The following is a 21325-nucleotide window of genomic DNA, read 5'->3' on the forward strand; positions in this document are numbered from 1 at the left end:
CTAGGAGAGCAAGCTCACCTTGGTTGCAGTCGCACACAGAGACACTTGGTATTGAAAATAAAAAGGGCCTGGGTGGGTTTTTTTATAGGCAAGACATACTTGGGTAGAAAAGAGTTCTTAGTTCTAACTAAATCTGGAGATGCAGCAGAGCCATGCTTGGCTCCTGGGATAGCTCAGTTGGTAGAGCATGAGACTCTTAATCTCAGGGCCATGGGTTCGAGCCCCACATTGCGCAAAAGACTGCAGGGGGCTGGACTAGATGGCCCTCATGGTCCCTTCCAACTCTACTATTCAACCCTATTCTATTACACCCCCCTTGCAATCAGCAGAGATACATCCACAGATGTCCTCTCCCCATCAGCTTCAGAAGCAAGAGTGCAAAGAAGGAAATTTGATCATCTTTATCAGTCTAACATCAAAGGAAAGTTCAGCACAGAGATCCAAGGACAGTGAGAAAGTTTGGGAATCTTTAAAAATTCCCCTCTCTATCTGCATTAACCCTGTGCAAACCACTCATCAAGCTGAGCTGCATCCCAACATTTCCCATGAAAGCTGGATGGAGCAGAAGTTCAGTTTTTCCAGAAGTTCAGGGCAGCTGCTTATCAGCTCCACCTGGTACACAGGCTAAGACCCTACCTGCCTGCAGACTGTCTCCCCAGAGTGGTGCATGCTCTAGTTATCTCTCGCCTGGACTACTGCAATGTCCTCTATGTGGAGCTACCTTTGAAGGTGACCCAGAAACTACAACTAATCCAGAATGTGGCAGCTAGACTGGTGACTGGGAGCAGCCGCCGAGACCATTTAACACCGGTCTTGAAAGACCTACACTGGCTCCCAGTATGTTTCCAAGCACAATTCAAAGTGTTGCTGTTGACTTTTAAAGCCCTAAATGGCCTCGGTCCAGTATACCTGAAGGAGTGTCTCCACCTCCATCGTTCTGCCCGGACACTGAGGTCCAGTGCCGAGGGCCTTCTGGCGGTTCCCTCGCTACGAGAAGCCAAGTTACAGGGAACCAGGCAGAGGGCCTTCTCGGTAGTGGCACCCGCCCTGTGGAATGCCCTCCCATCAGATGTCAAAGAGAAAAATAACTACCAAACTTTTAGAAGACATCTGAGGGCAGCCCTGTTTAGGGAAGCTTTTAATGTTTAATAGGTTATTGTATTTTAGTGTCCTGTTGGAAGCTGCCCAGAGTGGCTGGGGAAACCCAGCCAGATGGACGGGATATAAATAATAAATAATAATAATAATAATAATAATTATTATTATTATTATTATTATTATTCCAGATGCTAGCAAGTCTGGTCCATCCTCCTCTTTGCCCCTTCTTCCCACCCACCCACCCTTCCCAACCCTACCACTGGTGCGTTTCCTCACCTGGTCATTCATAGAGCGGACATCAACAAGCCCACCTTGGTTCTTACTGTAATAATGGGGAGCCCCAATCAGAACAAGGTCAGTATTGTTGTCTTCATCTAGGTCAACGGAGCAGACCTCAGCCCCATAGTAAGAACCCAACTGGAAAGAAATAGAAAGACAATATGGAGGTGACTGGCAGAAGTGAAGATGACCAATTAGACTAGTGGGCTTAATCTTTGCCAAAACAGACTCATGGGCCAAACTGAGAGGCATGGGTATAGCCAAGGCAGGACAGGGTGGGGCAGCTGTCCCCCCATAAAAAAAATACATAGCTAACTGAGGATATGCCTTCCCTAGCAAAAGGCCCTCCCCAACAAAAAACCTGGCTAAGCTCATGTCAAAAGGTCTAGCAGGTTTAATGAGGTCCATGGATCACAGCTTTACCACCAATTATTTAGATTTTAAGAACAGGGCAGGCTAATGGCACTCATATCTTTAGTTTCATGTCTAGCTTGGCCCTGAGAGGGAGAGAGGGAGAGAGAGAGAGAGAGAGAGAGAGAGAGAGAGAGAGAGAGAGAGAGAGAGAAGGAAGATGTAGGCCCAAAACCCTCTTGGAATATTGATGTGAAGCAGTTTGAGACTGACAGGAGTATCCCATGGCAGAGTTAATCAGTTAGTCAACTGGAATCTGTGATCAAATAAAGGTCAGTCAGAGAAGGGGCACAAGAAAAAGAAGAAACACAGGAATAGAGCCTTTTCAGATTTTAATACAGTGGTACCTCGGGTTAATTCATTCCAGAGGTCTGTTCTTAACCTGAAACTGTTCTTAACTGAAGCACCACTTTAGTTAATGGGGCCTCCTGCTGCCACCGTGCCACCGGAACACGATTTCTGTTCTCATCCTGAAGCAAAGTTCTTAACCCGAGGTACTATTTCTGGATTAGCAGAGTATGTAACCTGAAGCATCTGTAACGTGAAGCGTATGTAACACGAGGTACCACTGTAGTTGCAGGATTTACTCCTAATCACTATCAATATGATGTCTGCTTATTGTTTAGCAGCTGCTCAGTGATTTTTGACAAGTTGTTCGATTATCAACTCCCTCTGTCTCTTCCATGTGTTTGAAGTAAACTTTCTAAGAGAAAGAGGGGAAAGGCTGTAGGACACCTGCTTGGCATGCAGAAGGTCCCAGGTTTCCATCCTCAGCATCTCTAGGCAGGGATGGGAAGATCCGCTGCCTGAAGCTGACTGCTGCCAAGTCAGTGTAGACAGTACCAAACTACATGGGCCAATAGATTGACTCCTGCGCTCCTATCTCTCTGCTGGTTCTAGATTAGTTAAGGTAGCCTGCCTTGCTTTAACACTAAACTTCCAGGGCAGCTTACAACTTTCACACCCAACATGAAGTGAATGGGAGACTGATCTGCACCCCGGTTTCTGCCTCTTACCTGATCCCCTTCAGAGAATACCACCAAGCGCTTACTCCGGCTTTCAAAGACTGCGACAGCTCCGACATGCTGGTATCGTGGAGCCCCAGCTATATAGAACTGCTTCTGCCCATGTTGAGCTACAGCCACCGAATAGCCTGTCAGAGACAAAGAAAGAGGAGGTTGTGGACGTCGGGTTGGATGAGTTAGCTCCTGGCAGGCCATTAGATATGGAAGGCAAAGGAGAAGCTGCGTCGACTTCCGGTTGGCGCCAGCGCTAATGGCCGCCTCCCGCTGAGCTCTGCTCAGGGAGGCTTCTTCACGAGTTCGGGTCTGACCGCTACGGCGAAGCGGGGACCCTTAAAATCTCAGGCGCAGAAGCCTGAGAGCAAGGAGGCTCGGTGGGCACCTGAAGCGCCCCTCTTTACTGCAAAGGAGCCTTTTTAAAGGCTCCGGAGTGGCAGCGGGGAGCGCGGTGCTGAGAGCCGCTACCCAGCCCGTGAAGTGAAGCCGCGTCGCCATTGATGGAGAGCGCCGACTTCTTCCTGACATTTGGATTACAAATTGGACTACCGTGAGTAAGACTGAGCAAAAAAAATTAAAAGGAAATAATTATAAATTGGCTGAAAGCGGAGAAGGTAAAAAATAAGGAAGTCTGCCTTCTCCGGACTGCATGTAAATAAAGCATCGAAACAAGAAGCTGCAATTGTCAGAAAGTGCTTTAAAAGAGACGGACTCAGGCATTGGACTTAGCTCCCCCCCTTGGCAAGCAGGGGCAGGGGGGAAGATTTATGAACTGTCTTACCTGCATGAAAGAGGCTTAGAAGGGAAAGTTCTGCCGTTTTAAACCCTTGGGGAGGACTGCCTGGGAGTGAGCTACCGGGACTGAGAACTGTCATTTGAGACTTGCTACAAAGTACGTGTTTTGCTGGATTACAATTAAAGATTTGATCTGACAGAAGTTTGGAACTTTGGAAAGATACAATTTGGCTAGTTAGAAGATATTGGACATTTGGTTGCCACTTTTGTTTATCCAGGAAGGGAACTTTTGTTACCTTGTATTGGAAATTCTGAACTGCTCCATCTAGAGGCTGTAGGGAAATAGCTATTATTTTTCTGCAAGGAACAGACTTGTGGAATTTTCCACCTGAAAGTGATTCTCGTGGGAAAGACCTTGGGATATGAGTGGCCCAACAGAGGAGAGAACAACAAGGGCTAAAAGCAAAGCTGAACAAAAGAGAAGAGGTTCAATTGTACCACCTGCAGCTCCCTCCATGGATACAGTAACAATAACAAAGGCATTAGTCAAGATAAATGAAACCCTAGAAGTGCTAACAAAGCAGAGCACTGAAAATTCCAAACAGTTGAATCAATTATCAACAAAATTGGACTTGAATACAGAGACTATAAATAAATTAGTTCAAGAGAATGAGATAACTAGAAAGATTGCAGAGGAGGCAAAAGTTTCGGCAGAGGAAGCAAAACTTTCTGCAGGAAATACACAGGAACAGATAGTACCAGTCTGTAAAAAGCTGGAAGAACATGATGCTGCTCTGTCTTTACTGGAATTACAGAGAAAAAATAAAAATCTGAGACTGAGATCGATTCCAGAAAATGAAAAGGACAATTTGATAGACTATTTGACAAAAGAATTTCTGGAATTCTGGCAGGACAGCTTGAAAGAGGAGGAATTTAAGATAACAACGGCTTTCAGACTGGGAAGGAAACAGAACAGAAAGAGCCCAAGAGATTGCCTTATAACTCTGAGATCTCAGGAGGAGAGAGATAAGATATTGAATTTACATTTCCAAACAGCCCTTGAAATTGAAGACTCGCGTGTGCAGATTTTTAAGGATATTCCTAAAAATATCTTGGAAGCGAGGACCCATTACAAGGATTTGGTCACTCTATTGAGAAAGAACAACATACTATTCAGATGGGAGTTCCCACAAGGCCTGTCCTTTAACTACAAAGGAAAGAAAATCAAGATAAAAACAGTGCAAGACAAAGAACAGTTCCTGACAAGAAATGAGGAAGATCTTCTTAAGGAAACGGCGGAACCTACGGATCTAGAAAATCTACCAGATATTTCAAATCTGTCTTTTGGAGCTAGAAAATCAACAGAAGAAGATCTCCTTGGTGCTGTTGGAGGGGCAACTGAATAAATAACAAGATGTCTCTGAAATTCTTAAGTTGGAATTGTAATGGTTTGAACCTTCCTAGAAAGAGACGAGAAGTCTTTCATATTCTGAAAAAAGAACAATTGGACTTGATTTGTTTACAGGAAACCCATGTGACTAGGGTACACCGAAAATTACTTATCAATAAAAGATTAGGACAAGAATTTATTTCATCGGATAAAGTGAAGAAAAGAGGAGTGGTGATTTATGCAAAGGAGAAGTTGGCCCCTAAATTAATATTTAAAGATGAACAAGGAAGGTATTTGGCAATTGAAATTCAAGTACAAGGAGAAAAACTATTGATAATAGGAGTCTATGCACCAAACGAAGGGAAGTCGGAATTTTTTAAGAAACTGCATGAGACATTAATAGACTTTCTGGATTACAATGTAATCTTAATGGGAGATATGAATGGAGTGGTCTCTACAAATATGGACAAAGCACAAAAACAGGTGATCTCCAAGGATGGGAGATTACCTAAGACATTTTTTGAAATGACTGATAATATGAACCTGATTGACATTTGGAGAACAAGGAACCCTCTCGAGAGAGAGGGAACCTTTTTCTCTGAAGTAAAAATGACATGGACGAGAATCGACCAAATATGGATAACTAGTGGGATGGCAGCAAAGGTCAAGAAAGTGGAAATCTGCCCAAAGACTTGCTCCGACCATAACGCTGTAAAGATGGAAATGAACCCAACAACAGCTGGTTCCTTCAGATGGAGGATGAATGACTCCCTATTTAGAGATGAAGAGGTATATAAAAAGGCCCAGAAGGCGGTCAAGGACTATTTTGAGATAAATCTGAGAACAGAAGTGGAAAAAAGAATAGTTTGGGATGCAAGTAAAGCTGTTATGAGAGGATTTTTAATACAACAGAATGCCGTAAAAAGGAAGAGACAGAATGAGAGAAAGGATAAGATCATGGAAAAGATAAAAGAAGGAGAAAAAAGACTGAGATCTAAACCAAAGTCTCATGAAATTTTGAGAGAAATTAAGTTTCATCAGAGACAATATATGGAATTGATGAATCAAGAGATAGAATGGAAAATAAAACAAATGAGACAAAAGACATTTGAATCGGCAGATAAATGTGGGAAACTTTTGGCATGGCAATTGAAGAAAAGACAAAAACAGAATATGGTTACCAACTTAGAAGTCGAGGGAAAGAACATTTATAAACCAAACGAGATTAGAAACTGTTTTCAGAGCTATTTCAGGAGACTCTATGCACAAGGGCCGGTGAACGAAAAAGAAATTGAAGAATTTCTCCAAAAATATGGATTACAAAAAATTTCGGAACAAAGTAGAGTGATTTTGAATCAGAAGATAACTGATCAAGAAATTGAGGGAGCCATTCAAAATATGCAATTGGGAAAATCTCCAGGACCGGATGGACTGACCTCCAGATACTACAAAGCTTTGAAAGAATGGCTTATGCAACCGCTGAAGGAGGTCTGTAACGAAATTTTGGAGGGGAAGAAGGCACCTGAATCGTGGAAAGAAGCTTATATTACACTTATACCAAAGACAGAGACCGAGAAGAACCAGGTCAAGAACTACCGCCCTATATCATTACTCAATGTGGACTACAAAATTTTTGCAGATATTTTGGCAAAAAGACTGAAAAGAGTTTTGGTGGAGGAGATTCATAAAGACCAAGCGGGCTTTCTTCCAGGAAGACATTTGTCAGACAATGTGAGGAATATAATAGACATTATGGAGTTACTGGAAGCTAATATTAATACTAAGGCAGTATTAATATTTGTGGATGCGGAGAAAGCCTTTGACAATATTTCTTGGAGTTTTATGAAAAAGAATCTCCAAGGGATGGGGGTAGGCCAAGGTTTTGAAAATGGTATAAGTGCAATTTATTCTGAGCAAAAAGCAAAATTGATTGTAAATAATGTGGTTACAGAAGAATTTGCTATTGAAAAAGGGACACGACAGGGATGCCCAATATCCCCACTACTTTTTATATCTGTCCTGGAGGTTTTATTAAACATGATTAGAGAGGACCAGCTGGTTAAAGGGATTCAGGTCGGAGCTAAACAGTACAAACTGAGAGCATTTGCAGATGATTTAGTTTTAACCCTACAAGAGCCAGACACTAGTACGAAAAGAGTTTTAGAACTAATACAAGCATTTGGTCAAGTAGCAGGTTTTAAGTTGAACAAACAGAAAACGAAAGTACTGGACAAAAACTTAACAGCTGTTGAAAGGGAAAAGTTTCAGAGTGAAACGGGTTTAATGGTAACAAAGAAGGTGAAATACCTGGGGATTAATTTGACATCTAAGAATGTGAACTTATTTAAGGATAACTATGAGAAATGCTGGTCAGAAATTAAGAAAGATCTAGAAGTATGGTCAAATTTGAGACTTTCCTTGTTAGGCCGTATTGCTGTTATTAAGATGAATGTCTTGCCTAGAATGTTGTTTTTGTTTCAAACATTGCAGATTTTAGACAAAATGGATTGTTTCAAGAGGTGGCAAAAAGACATATCTAGATTTGTCTGGCAGGGCAAAAAGCCCAGAATAAAATTTAAGATATTAACTGATGCAAAAGAAAGAGGGGGGTTTGCCCTGCCGGACTTAAAGTTGTACTATGAATCAGCGGCGTTTTGCTGGCTGAAAAGTTGGCTGCTTCTTGAAAACACAGACATTTTGGATTTGGAAGGGTTTAATAACAGATTTGGCTGGCATGCATATATATGGTATGACAAGGTAAAAATTCATCAAGGTTTCAAGAACCATATTGTTAGGAAAGCATTGTACAAGGTTTGGACTCGATATAAAGATCTGTTGGAAAACAAAACCCCCAGGTGGCTGTCACCAATGGAAGCTAAGGAAGTGAAAAAACTTAATATGGAATCCAAATGGCCAAAGTATTGGGAAATTATAGAACAGGAGGAGGGAAAAGTGAAATTGCAGAGCTATGAGAAATTGAAGTCAAAAGTAAGAGACTGGCTTCATTATTATCAGATAAATGAAGTCTTCAAACAGGACAGGAAAATTGGCTTCCAGGTGGAGAGGTCAAAATTAGAAACAGAGCTATTGGAACCCAATACTAAGAACTTGTCAAGAATGTATAACTTGCTGTTGAAATGGAATACACAGGATGAGACGGTTAAATCAGCTATGATTAAATGGGCACAAGATATTGGTCATAATATTATGTTTGCTGACTGGGAGCAGTTATGGACCACCGGTATAAAGTTTACGGCATGTAATGCCTTGAGAGAGAACATTATGAAAATGATTTATAGGTGGTACATGACCCCAGTCAAGCTTGCAAAAATTTATCACATGCCCGATAATAAATGTTGGAAATGTAAGGAAACGGAAGGTACTTTCTACCACCTTTGGTGGACGTGCCCAAGGATCAAGGTATTCTGGGAAATGATTTATAATGAAATGAAAAAGGTGCTTAAATGCACGTTCGTGAAGAAACCAGAAGCCTTCCTCCTGGGCATGGTAGGCCAATTGGTGTCAAGGAAAGATAGGACGTTCTTTATGTACGCTACAACAGCAGCAAGAGTATTATTAGCGAAGTATTGGAAGACACAAGAACTACCCACACTGGAAGAATGGCAGACTAAGGTAATAGACTATATGGGACTGGCTGAGATGACCGGCAGAATCCGTGACCAAGGGAAAGAGACGGTGGAAGAGGATTGGAAGAAGTTTAAAATCTATCTTAAGAACTGTTGTAAAATTAATGAATGCTAAAATGTTTTGGGCAACGTAAAATAGAATTGCAGTGATTAGCAATTGGATATGAGAAATAAGACTTAAAGAGATATTATATTGATATTAGGGGATGCTGAAAAGATTGTCAACAGGGATGCAGAAAGGGGAGGTATGGGGAAGTCGCTGAAAGAAGGCTTAAGAAATGAAAGGTCAAGAAATTATACGTGTTTGTATGTTTGTTTGTCTTGTATTGTGTTGTATTGTCTTGTATTATGTGTGGAAAAAACTAATAAAAATTTATTAAAAAAAAAAAAAAAAGGAGAAGCTGCGTCACTCACCCAGATATGAGACATTGAAGGAAATGTTCAGGAATTGGATTTGGGGAGGGTCTCCCAAAGACTGTTCCTCCAAACCCCCAGACCAAGTGTGAGCACCAACAGCTCCAGTCACCACATGTTCCTGGAAGAGGATGGAGGAAAAAGGAATGGAGGCATGAAGAAAGATAGGGAGGTGAGGGGAGTACAGACTGCAGTCCCAGGTGTGGTGGTGGTTTCTCGGTGTTGAAGGACTGCCTTTTCCCATAGGAACTGACTTGGCCCCTGCACTTGTCATCTGAGGCCGTTTTTTATGTCTTTGCTCCCCAAGAGGTTTGGAGGGCGGAAACACAAGAACGGGCCTTTTCTGTGATGGCTCCCTGACTGTAGAATACTCTACCCAGAAAAGCTCGGCTGGCGCCATGGTTACATGTCTTTAGGCACCAGGAAAAACCATTCTTTACCCTTTGGTCATTAAATAATCTATGGCTTGTTAAAGCTGTGGGATTATATTATTATTATGCTGTCTATTATTATGTTTTTTATTGTGTGTGTTTTGTAGTGCTCTGTAAAATGTGTTCTTAATGTTGTGCACCACCCTGGGACATTTTGATAAAGGGTGATATAACAATTGAATTAACAACAAAAACATCAATAACTGAGCTCTACTCCCCCGCCCATTCTGTTTTAGGCATGAGTAGTCAAATTGCACCTCTCAGTTCTCCTCCAAAGCCACTTCCGGCCTGCCCAGGAGGTGGGGTTGCGGGCTTCACGCCCACCCCACATGAGCGGGGGCTGGTTGCAGCCCCCGTGAGAGCAGGGGAATCCTGGTCGGGTCTGCCCCCCCCCAGCCAGCCAATCAGCTGGCTGGCTGGGGGGGCATGGCCTGCCCTATTTAGGGCCGGCACTGAGGGGGCTCACCCTCTTTTCGCTGACCAAACCACAGCCAAGTCAAGCATTTCCCCTCTCTGCATAACAAAATAACAGGGTGTTCTACATGTAATCATAGAATTATTGTGGTGTTTAAAAAAACAACACAAATTTATTAAATTTATTCAATGATCATCTAGTTCAAAGCTATTCTCCTACCAGTCCTATCCCTTAGAGGCCAGTATACAGATTTAAATCCAGATCAGTTTACAAATAGGAACAGCTGAACTACAGGAAGGTACCTGCAGAGCACAGAGCTGCAAATGGCTTGAACCAAACAGTCAAACTACATCCACACAAAGGGAACAACATTCCCAGGGTGCGAACCAATCGGGAGGGGGAAACAGACGAATCCATCCCACACAGTGTTGTATTGCTAGTTGTGGCAGCCCATGAGGAGAGACTTCCCTTTAAATAGGGACGGTGGTAGGAATTGTTTTCAGAACTCATGAATGAAAGATTAAGAGGAACCGACTGAAATGCATAACTGAATGGGAAAATAAAATTGGATTACTTTTTCACCATCTCTCATTACATTGGAAGCCAGGGTCCTAAAGGGAGTAGAAGCAAATTATAGCTTCTTCTAAAACAAAGTTATTGTTCTCTTTTATTTTATACACACACACACAAGTGCATTTTTCTGAGGGGACGCAGGGGTATACATACCCCTAAACATTTTGTGAATCTTTGTACTTTTGTCCATTTACTGTATTTATTTTCCCCGATTTGAACCATAAAATGGTGAATTTCTTGAGTCAAAATGAGTGTACCCCAAACATTTTTTTAGAAAAAAGCACTGTACACACACACACACACACACACACACACACACTTATTGTTTGGATGGTCTTTTGTAAACCGCTCTGTGAGGTCTGCCTAAAAAGCGGGATATTAATACCCCAAACAAAGCATATGTTCTTATGACACGAGTTTCTACTCACTGGGGTGAGGAGGGCACTGAATCCTCCCTGAGAAAGTTCTTTTTGAAATGAATTGCCAGCAGAGATTCCAGAGGTCCCTTTTGGGGAAATGAAAGATAATTAAGACAGGCAAGAGGTAGAGAATGGAAGGGGGGGGGCAAGGAGAGGAGGAAGGTTGGCCTCAAAATCTGCCCTTTCTAAATGGTCATGTTAGAGCAGAACAAATGCAGTTTTCCAGGGGTTGGGAGAAGAGTAATCTTTCGTACAAGAAGTACTTCTGTTGTGGGGCTTCAGCATGGATGGCACCCCCACATTTGCACCTCCTTTGCAAACGGCTGGGCAGGGTCAGGTTGCACAGTGTCGGTGAATCTGTTGAACGCCTCAGCATTGGAATAATGATTGACACAATGGTTCACCCTGTTCCACAGTGCCCATGTCATTTTGTGAATTCTGAAATGTAAACTTCATTCCCTTGTTAGGTACTTCAGTTCTTTACAGCCTGCCCCCCCCCCTTTACTGTACCACACCTATAGTTCTTGGACAGAACTGAGCATCAGCAAAGATGCTCCATCACCTTGTGACACTGACCTTCAATGGCAAAGATCTTGTCCTTCAGCTGGTTCTGAATGCTACTGAGCGCATCAAAGCTGTCGACTTCGAAAACATTATTAGGTGACGAAGCAATTGTGTTCAGCTCATCTGTTCTAGTTTGTTTGCCAACCTGGAACAAGCAACAGGGAATTTCTAAAAAGACGTCTTGTCCCCCCGTTACTAATGGGTCCCTGCCACATATAACCTCAGCACTTGGTTCCCCAAGGCACCAATCCTGCACTTGTCTGCTTGCATGGTGCAGTCACAGAATCCACACATTGCAACCTCAATGATGGTTTTGAACTCCATACCCCAATGGCATAACGGATGATGCCTTTCTTATCTGCAGCCTGTATAGCGACTTCAAATGTGGTTTTCCTGTCATTGGATACGCCATCGGTCAAGACAATGAGGAGTTTCTTGCTGTGAGGTCGCATGCCAAGCTTGGGTAAGAAGACTTTATCCCTGCAAAGAAGGCAGCAAATGGCTTGGGTCTGAAGGGGAAAAAGGCACCTGGCTCTTCCTCCAACCCAAAAAATCATTTCCCTGGTACTCACACCACATAGCGGATGGCAGTCGGGGTGTGAGTATTTCCTTTGGTCTGTTGAATTGCGTCGACTATTTCCTTCACCTTGCTTTTAAATGCATTGTAGTAGTTAAAATCAAAAACCAGGTTGACTTCAGTGGAAAACTGGACCATAGCAAACTGGAAGACACAACAACGGAAAGTTGCACTGCTCCTCTTTCCCCATGCAGTGGGGAGTTCGGATGCACATGTGAAGAATCAATATCATTTGGAGAATGGCTTATGTCATCAATGAAAATACAGTGAGCACACCCCACACTTTGGCACCGTTAGTCAACATTCAGGACTTTGAAGCCCAGGAGCTCCTCTCTGGCAAATGACACCAGATGGTATGTGGCAATTGTTAGAGTGGTGGGAAACTGTGGCGTGTGCTGCATACATCTGCCAGCCTTGAGCTGCCTGCCATGTGCTGCCCAGAAGCATTCTGGGTAAATAAGTCTAGCTGACACAGTGGTTCACTTCACAGCACCTGATGCCCAACCATTCAATATATTTTTCTAAAGCAAGCAGTAGTAACAAGAGGGCATGAGAAGGGCAGCCCAGCCCAAAAGGTCAGCAATGGCAGTGACGGGGAAGGAGTACAGAATTAAGGGCAGCAGATGAAGAATGACCGGTGCCACATGGGGGTTCCTTTCAAACTTGGCAGGGCCTGTGACCAGGTGAAACTCAAACTCAATGGTAGAGCATCTGCTTTGCATGCAAAAAGTCCAGGTTTAATCCTCAGCATCTCCAGGTGGGGATGGGAAAGAACCCTCTCAGGAATCTGAGAAAGGGGAATTATGAGTCTCAACACCCTTAACAAGCTGGTGTTCTTTGAGGGAAGCCATGACTGCTTAAATGCTATAAGAGTGCTTTGAAACTATGGAGGGGGTGTGACCTAAGAAGCAAAGCCCAGTGACACCCACCCACCCAGTCACTTCCCACATGCAGCGCCAACAAGCTCCTTATTGCTCTCACCTGCACATCTGCCTCAGAAACAGAAGCCATTAGCTGAAGGGTGAAGTTCTTCACTGTGAGAAAGGAACCATCAGAAATGCTCCCAGAGTCGTCAAATAAGATCACAGCATCCACGCCAACAGTGCACTCTGAGTGGAGAAGAGGCATGATGGGGGTGGAAAATGGATTGCATTCCCACGACATCCCAAAACAAAGACAAATGAATAGCCTCAACGAGGAACGGAAGCCGATATGCCCCAGCATCCTAAAATAAACTTTGCAGGTCTCCATAATGTGGGGATTGTCCCATTCAAGAGCCACAACATTTCTCTCCAGTCAGAACCCTTTGCACAACAGTCTTTAACACATGATAATCTCAGGTAACAACTGCAAATGAGGAATTGGGTCTGAACATCCCAAATTAAACTTTGGGCTGCCACAAATCACAGAGCCACACCTCCAAGGGAACATGAGATGTTTGAGAATTATGTCCAACCGAGTATTTGGTTTTAGTACATGACATTGCCAGGTGTACAAGCCCACATCAATAATAGTCAAAAACAAAATGAACAAGGAACCAAGGACATGTACCCCAAACTAAGCTGTGAGTCACCCCAAATCAAACATCCACACCTTCAGGAGAGTGACCTCAGAGACACGATACAGGTAGAAGATACCATTCTGGAGGTGTGCAAGTATGATTTGCAATGGTCAAAATTCCTTATTTGTAATTGACATATTGGGTCACTGTGTATTACAGAGCAATGTACAAAAAGAATGGTTTGACAGGAGAGAATTGCCATGGAACTCAAAGGGGATAGCCTGGTAAATACAATATGGGGTAGGCCAAAGCTTATCTTGGGATGCTAGAACTGCAGAATAACTCTCACCTGGCATGCAGATGCAGCAATGGTGAAAAGCTGCACATATTGAATTTCTAACTGTGCTGCAGCACTTAAAAGGACACAATATGTGTGACAACCTTGGTCCAACTTCATGCGCATGACTGTCTCCTCTTCCCCTTTACCAAACCGATGCTCCCGAACCTAGCTTATTAATGCAATATGCTATGAGGCATGTGAAGCTAATTTTCTCCAAATCTTACCTTGGAAAGCTGGATGGATCTCTTTGGCAGGTTGGTTAAAATTGCTCATGATATAGCAGACACCATTCAGATAATCAAAGTCCCCACATCGACGCTCCCATGTTGGGCCACAGGCCTGTGTGGACAGGAAGGATGAAAACAGCCATGGGATCCCAGTCTCCTAAGCTGATTCACCTAGGTCATATCCACACCATAGACTTATTTATTGAAATGTTTAAAGCACTCTTATACCACGGCTTCCCCCAAAGGATCCTGGGAACTGTAGTTTAGTAAGGGTGCTGAGAGTTGTTAGGAGACTCCCCCCAGAGCTACAATTCCAAGCATCCTTGAACTACATTTCCCATGATTCTTTCAGGGGAGTAAAGGCTGTTAAAGTGACATAACTGTGCTTTAAATGTATGATATGGATGTGACTCTAGATTGTCTCAGCCAAACTGAGAGAAATTCCTCCTCAAGGCCAGGTCAGGGCATTTTCTGCTTGAGCTCAATATTTTCTCTCCAAAGCCAAGTTGCAAGGCACCCACAGCTGGTCAAGTTATTCTGTCACCTGAAGCAGAAAATCCCACAAGTTCCTCTTCCCATCCCTGACAGTAAAAATACAATATTAATAAATTTCAAAATGATTTTTTCCTCCTTTAATTAAGCCCTGAATCAGCTGCTTGAGGCGGCTGCCTCATTCTCACTAATGTCAGGGCTGCCTCTGTTTCACCTCCTTTCTGAGTGACAGACACTGCAAACACAGACACACCCATGGATTTGCACTATTTTGCTATTTGATTCCACTCTGGTTTTACTTACTATTATTTTGGAGTCTGATTTATCGGCAGCCAGCGAAAGTCCCAGAGATATTCCAGAGGTATCTTTGTTTCAGACAAGGAGAGATGGCATGTAGAAAAAAAGAGACAGACATATAAGTGAGACATAATATATAAAGAGACTTTGTCCCCATGTCTCATGGATATTAATACATACACAGAATTCCTAGCTATTCTGCATACCCTCCAAAATTTAACTGATGAAAATAGGGACTTGTAACATCTGTATCAGTCTGTAGTGCAGATATGCCCTCAAGAGTTACCTCTCTCTTCTCAGGAGATAAAATCATCAGATGTGACACTCTCACCTTCAGAAGAATGGAGGCACACAAATTTTTAGCTTACTGTTGTGGTGGAGAACCACTGGCTGGCACTTCTCTGTATCATACGAGCAGCGGAAAAGCGATCCCGTCCGGTTGCCTGACATGGGGGCACTCACTACCAACCTGCAGGAGGGAAGCAAGTTTTAGAAAACAACTGTTTATGGGCATGTGGCTGCTCTGAACAAAATCAACTGGCAACGGTTTGGTTCTCACCAGGACGTGCCATCGTCTGCTCTCGTCTGGACAACCCGGTAGCCAAACTGAGGGGCCTTGTCACCTTGGAAAAACACCGGAGTCTCTGTATCAATGATGTTGAAATCTGAAGAGACTGCAGAACCTAGAGTGGAAAATGGTAGCAGAATGCTGTGGCACAGAGAGTTCGGCGCATAAACACTGCTAAGAAAACATTTCCTTTTCACAAGCTGCCAGGGGCTCTTCCAGATGTGGAAGATGTCCAAATTCCAATTTAAAATAATTTTTGTTAAAAGCCCAACCTGAAAGCAGCCTTGGGTTGGGGGGGGCGGGGAGCAATTGGAGAGGCTACCACTTGAATAAACAGGCCCAAGTGTCCAGTTATTTTTTCACATTTTGCCACCATGAATGTTGTATATTATGCCTATGCTCCAGCTGTCCCTATTGACTCACCCCAGTCCCTGGTAAATCATTGCTCCTTTGGGGAGAGGGGACAAACCTTGTTTACATCTTGTTACTATAGGTTGCTAGAGTTATGGTATATGCTGGACAGTTATACAGACTGGGCCCAAAGGCAAGTGAATGGGCAGGGAGGAGGCCTGTTCAGGATATTTTGCCTGTAGCCCCCCCCCCAACCCTGGAGCCAGCACAGGGTTCTGTTTTCTTTCCAGGGGTCTCTGGCAGTTAAATCTTTGGCTGGGGAATGGACACATCTTGTCTCTAGGAAAAGTGGACAAGTGGCCACAGGTAGAAGCAACAGGTGTCTAGGAAAAGGAGACAGGAGTCCTGAGAAGCTTGCAAGTGGGTGGAAGGGGCACAGTAAGGGAAGGTTCAAGGAAGGAGGGGGAAATGCCGGAGAAGAGAAACACAAACAGCCGGCAGCTGAAGTTCACATGCTGCTCTTTGGAAACAAGGCAACCTCTGACTGTTTGGATGAAGTCTGTGCTTTCCAAATGCTGGGGTGGAAAGTCTGTGGTTGGCACTTTCCAAGAGCTGGTGTAACCTAATGGCTGAACTATGGATCAGGAAGATTTTTTCTGATAGTAAGAGCTGTTCCACAGTGAAACAGGCCCCCTCAGGAGGTTGTAGACTCTCCTTCCTTGGAGTTTTTAAGCAGAGGTTACGGACGCTTTACTTGAGATTCCTGTGTTGCAGGGGGGTTGGACTAGATGACTCTCAGGATCTCTTCCAACTCTACAAATTATTTGATTCTATAAGTTGTTCAAATCTTGCACATGCAGGAAGCTCCCTCAGGCAATCTGTTCTCTCCCAGTAGCAACCCCTGCTCTGCAGTGAGGATGCGGGGAGAAAGAATAGTGCTGCTGACCTACTTTCCAAGCTCTCTGCATAAGTTTTACAACAAAACCGTATGTAAATGGACTCAGAGTGCTCAAAAATGCTACAAAAATGCCCAATATTCCTAGGGATAGCCTGGCTGCAGCAGGATGCAAGCCCACCCCCATCGTAGGCGCCACTGCTTTTAGCGTATGAGTTTTAATATTTTATTTCCTCATGCATACATTTGGCTCTTGACCCACATGTCTGGCCGGGAGGAAGTTGGCCACATTTGGACATTCCCCAACACGCGGCTTCTCCGTTGACAAAGAGATGGCTAGATGAGTCATCTGACCCTTATTCTCCTTCCCAGTCTTATGGCCTCTTCCACATCTTTGCAATGCCCTGAATCTCCGTGAGTTTTCTTAGCGTGCCAGTGGGTGCATGTTATTTCTTCACAGAATGTGTCAGAATGCACACAGTGGGAAAAGAAAGGGAAGGGTTTGTGGCGGCGGCAAGGAGGCCTTTTTGCCCCCTGAAGTAACTCTAGCCGCCAGAGGCCAGGAAGCCGTGTCAGCTCCCTTGCGCAAGATGCTCTCAGTGACCCCACTGGGGAAGCGGCAGGCAGCCCAGATGCTCTTAAACATTGGCTTGATGCCAATGCGAAGGTGGTCCTACCATTTGGTAGGCTGAGGAAACAGCTTCAGACATAAGATGCTTGGTGTGTGTGTGTGTGTGTGTGTGTGTGTGTGTGTGTGTGTGTGTGTGTACCAAGCAGCTACAGGATGGTGGGAAGCAGAGGTGTGTGTACCATGTCATCCGCTGCCTTGCAGCTCCAATCTACTGTATTTTCTGGCATATAAGACGACTGGGCATATAAGATGACCCCCAACTTTTGAGAAGATTTTCCTGGGTTAAAAAGTCGTCTTATACGCCGGAACATACTGTAGTCTGCTGCCCTCAGGTGGGGCAAAGGAAACTCTTCCGCCATCAGTGTTGGACTAAAATGAAAGCTGCCCGTCTACTAGAGCTTTTGGGGACAATGGTCCCAGCTCTTTCTCTCTCCCCTAGCTCCCTGCTCTGCCAGCTGCCTTTGACAAGGGGAGTTCAGTCCCGCTTTCTGCAGGGTTCAGGTGCATGATCTACCCTCATGTGCAAGGAGCCTTCTCAGGGACTTCCACCAAGCAGGATTGTTTTCCACCCTTCATCTGATGCACAAGAGAGTTCAGTTCTGTTTGCTGCAGGGATAGGATGTGCCATGCCTCTTCCTGCCCCACACCTGGTGTTACATATGACATCTGGTGTGATTTAGGGAAAATTTGGCCTGGCGTCCATGGGCTGAGCTTTCCCACCCTTGCATTAGGGAGCAAGAGCCGAAACTCATGCTTTTCCCTGTAGTTCTAGTTTTGTGTGTATCCAGATGGAGGGCTGCTTTTTAAAAAAAATAGTAATACAGCATTATACTTGCGGTCTCAAGTGGTACAGTCCACTCGACCACCTCAGGAATCTACCATCTTATTTGTTTATGTAAGCATTTCTATCCCACTTTTCAATTCTGAAGAAATGTCAAAGGTGGCTTACAATCAAATCTCAAATAATGGGGGGGGGGGGGGACAGGTTATTAAAAAAAGGTATACAGTAAAAGCAGCCTGATAAAGCAGTGATAAAAAAGAGGACACGAAAGTTAAAAACAACAGGCATCACTAAAGACTCGACATTTCTGTTTACTAAAAGCCTGGGTGAATAAAATAACCTTGACAATTGCCTAAAAATTTAGGAGATATCCCTGGATGGATGTTGCAGGGGGTGGATTAGATTAGATACACCTGGGAAGGCTGTTTCAAGACTGTGGCTGCAGAACAGAAAAGTGCCTGCATTTGCCACTGTCAATTTCTGAGGCTCGAAGGCACCTGAGTCAGGATACGTTTGCCTTAGCTTAGAGAACAGACAGGGCCATGTGAAAGCAGGCATCCTTATTCCACGCTCCAATTTGTATAGGGCTGTTTAGATTAAGCCCAACGATTTCAGCAGAATTTGGAAAGCCAGTGAACATCACTGAAGAGCAGCGACATGTTTTGCGAGACCACGCATCTCTCGTTCTCAAACCAGTTTGGAACAAACTGAAGATGCTGGGTAGCCTTCAAGGGTAGCCCCACGTTACACACTGCAGTAGTCTATAAAGTGGCTGTCTGCTGAACATCTTGAGCCAGCCTTTGTAATCCTGGTAACAGCCCTGCGCAGTGGGGCAGTATTAATTAGCCTCATATTGGTTGCACGAGGTAGGAAGGTCTCAGATTTTAGCCCCAAACTCTCAAGGTAGCTTTCAACAACTTGATGCACCGCCCCAAACAATATGGAGAGATGAATATTAACCTACCTTACAGGGCTGTTGTAACAATACAATGGATTAGTGCGACAGGCTTTAAACACAGGCAAAATAGATGCAAAGTGGGGTTATTATTTAGTAAGCACTTAATACCACTAGACCTGTAGAAACATTTTTTGGTTTTTAAAAAATCCCCATTTCAGTGCTTGACTGAGCAAGCCTTCCCACGCACGCTAAGTTTTTGTTCCTTTTTTAAAGTCACTGTCTAAAACACTGCAGCCCCCTCCCTGCCCCCCCATTAGCCCTGATTCAGTTTACCTGCAACCCAACCAGCTGCCCCACTCCTGATGGCTCCAACTTTAACCAAAAAAAACCCCCCAACCCCTGCTCCTGTGCCTTTTAAAACAGCTGTAAGCAGGTGGCACTACTTTTCTCCAAGCTGTGAACAGATTCACCTGCCGATTGCTGCAGATCAACTTGCTGTTAAAGACACAGGAACAAGCCAAAGCCAGTTCCTTTGGGATCAGTTGGCAACCCTACACCTGCCCCACAAGCCAAAGTCGAGCTGCAGTACGTACACCAGCCAAGGCAGAGAAAGAAAGCAGCTTTGAGGATCCACTTCGTTTCGATGGCAGGCTCCATGCTGTTGCTTCATCCAGTCCTCTGCGGCCGACTTGCATGGAGACTGCGCTGCTGCAAAGTCTGGCATCTCATTTCCTATTATTGCCACACCAGTATCCGTTCCCCCCCCAGTTTCAGCATGAATCTCTGATTTGCGCCACCTACAAACCACACCCAACATTAAATGCTAGACAATGTTAAATTAACAGAGTAGGGCTGCCTCTTTTCCCAGAGGCTTTCTTTCATTCCATTTTGGTTGCATGGGACAGACAAAACCTAACAAAGTTTTTCTCGCCACTGAATGTCCAATGTTCAGCAAAAGTATATCCCTGCATATCAGGTGCTGGGGGCAAACACAGGGTCGTCGTCACTTTCAGGATGTGCTTCCTAGAGGGCGACCCATCAATAGACACAGAAAACTGTGCTAGGGATGTTTTCCAGTGTATTCCAGTAAGACATCTTAAAGGAAGGGGTTAGAACCTGTGGTGCTGGATTCCTAAATCCCATCAGCCCCAGCCAGAATGACAAAATCACCAGGAATGATGGGGCAGTATACTATCCAGAGCACTAGATTCCCCATACGGAGGAAATGTGGACTTCAGGCTACCAAACCTCTATTTTGGTCTGTACATCAGTGGCTTGTTTCTCACCGCCTGAACATTAACCCATTATCCATACGTCAGAGCCTGCTAGCGGGATGTTTTCATCTTTTAAAGATAAGAACCCACAATAAATATATTGTGGAAATTCTAGCTTCTGAGGAAGTAATGCGACTATTTACTTGAGTGTGGGACAGTTGTGCTGGATGGCCAACTTACAAGATCTTAAATGAGCTCTGATCTACTGGATAACCGACTGGACCAGCATCACAGAAACTAAAGGCAACCCCTTTGCTAGCATCCTCTTTGAAAATGAGGTTTCTTCATTATGAACAGGAACAGCCCAAAGCATTTTGTTGCCTCAGGTGGAGCAGAAATCTCTCCACGCCACCCCCAAGTCAAGTTGCATAGTTTCCAAAGCTCATGAAATTATTTTCTGCGCTTGTGGCAGGAAATCTTGTGATCACCTCTCCCCGATAATAAAAAATACTGTAATAATTAATTAACTTGCTACCCTTTCAGAACACCAAAATATCTGTATGTGGCCAACATCTAGAAGTTGTTTTTATTTTGCTGTTGGCTTTAATTTCTGCAATTGTCCATTTTTAAAAAAATCTGTGCATGTACCAAAAATACCTGTCTTGTTTTAAGGGCTCTGGACTAGTGTGTATTACAAAGGGAAGCCACTATCTGATTTGCCTAAACACTCTACCCTGTAAGACCTAAGAGGGATGGGTGTAGATGAAAGGGGGAGGGGCACACTTAAAAGCATGGCCTTCCCATGAGGTTCGTAACAAGGAGTGGGGTAGTATAAAGGAGCTGAAGAGCAATGAATAAAATTTGAGTCATGAGTAAGTTTGGGTAAAAAAAGGCCCCCTTTAAGTTGATCCCTACAGATGAAAATAGTAATAGACACAAAGTAAACCACAATTTCTTCACCAAATATTGTGCAAGATGGTAGAACAGTGAACTATGTCACTGAATGGCAACTAGTTTTACCCTCTCTACCTCCCCCCAAATCTTCTATTTGTTTGTGTATGACATGCTCTCCTCCCCATCACCTAAGATGCTACTGGAAGCATTGAGGAGCAGACAAGAACTGGCAGCTAGAAGGCTGCATGCCAATCCCTAACCTAT

General features: G+C 44.0%; 1 protein-coding gene across 2 annotated transcripts in view; it reads right to left on the minus strand.

The window, feature by feature from the left end:
* The window catches only part of LOC128400856 (integrin alpha-X-like), a 35739-nt gene extending 14453 nt beyond the window's left edge, over positions 1 to 21286 (minus strand). The window contains exons 1-13 of one of the 2 annotated variants that reach the window (XM_053363467.1): positions 19547 to 21286; positions 15389 to 15512; positions 15198 to 15298; positions 14836 to 14897; positions 14038 to 14152; positions 12954 to 13081; positions 11968 to 12116; positions 11722 to 11875; positions 11408 to 11540; positions 10841 to 10917; positions 8994 to 9114; positions 2805 to 2941; positions 1375 to 1515 (exon numbers count right to left, since the gene is read on the minus strand). In XM_053363467.1, the coding sequence (XP_053219442.1) occupies positions 1375 to 1515; positions 2805 to 2941; positions 8994 to 9114; positions 10841 to 10917; positions 11408 to 11540; positions 11722 to 11875; positions 11968 to 12116; positions 12954 to 13081; positions 14038 to 14152; positions 14836 to 14897; positions 15198 to 15298; positions 15389 to 15512; positions 19547 to 19610 (1506 nt within the window). In that variant the 5' untranslated portion in view covers positions 19611 to 21286. Of the gene's footprint in view, positions 1 to 1374; positions 1516 to 2804; positions 2942 to 8993; positions 9115 to 10840; positions 10918 to 11407; positions 11541 to 11721; positions 11876 to 11967; positions 12117 to 12953; positions 13082 to 14037; positions 14153 to 14835; positions 14898 to 15197; positions 15299 to 15388; positions 15513 to 15820; positions 15945 to 19546 lie in introns of those variants that run through there. The other variant, XM_053363468.1, reaches the window with a different exon arrangement.
* Positions 21287 to 21325: the final 39 nt, after the last annotated feature.

Source organism: Podarcis raffonei, chromosome 13 (assembly GCF_027172205.1).
Source record: "Podarcis raffonei isolate rPodRaf1 chromosome 13, rPodRaf1.pri, whole genome shotgun sequence".
Classification (NCBI taxonomy): domain Eukaryota; kingdom Metazoa; phylum Chordata; class Lepidosauria; order Squamata; family Lacertidae; genus Podarcis; species Podarcis raffonei.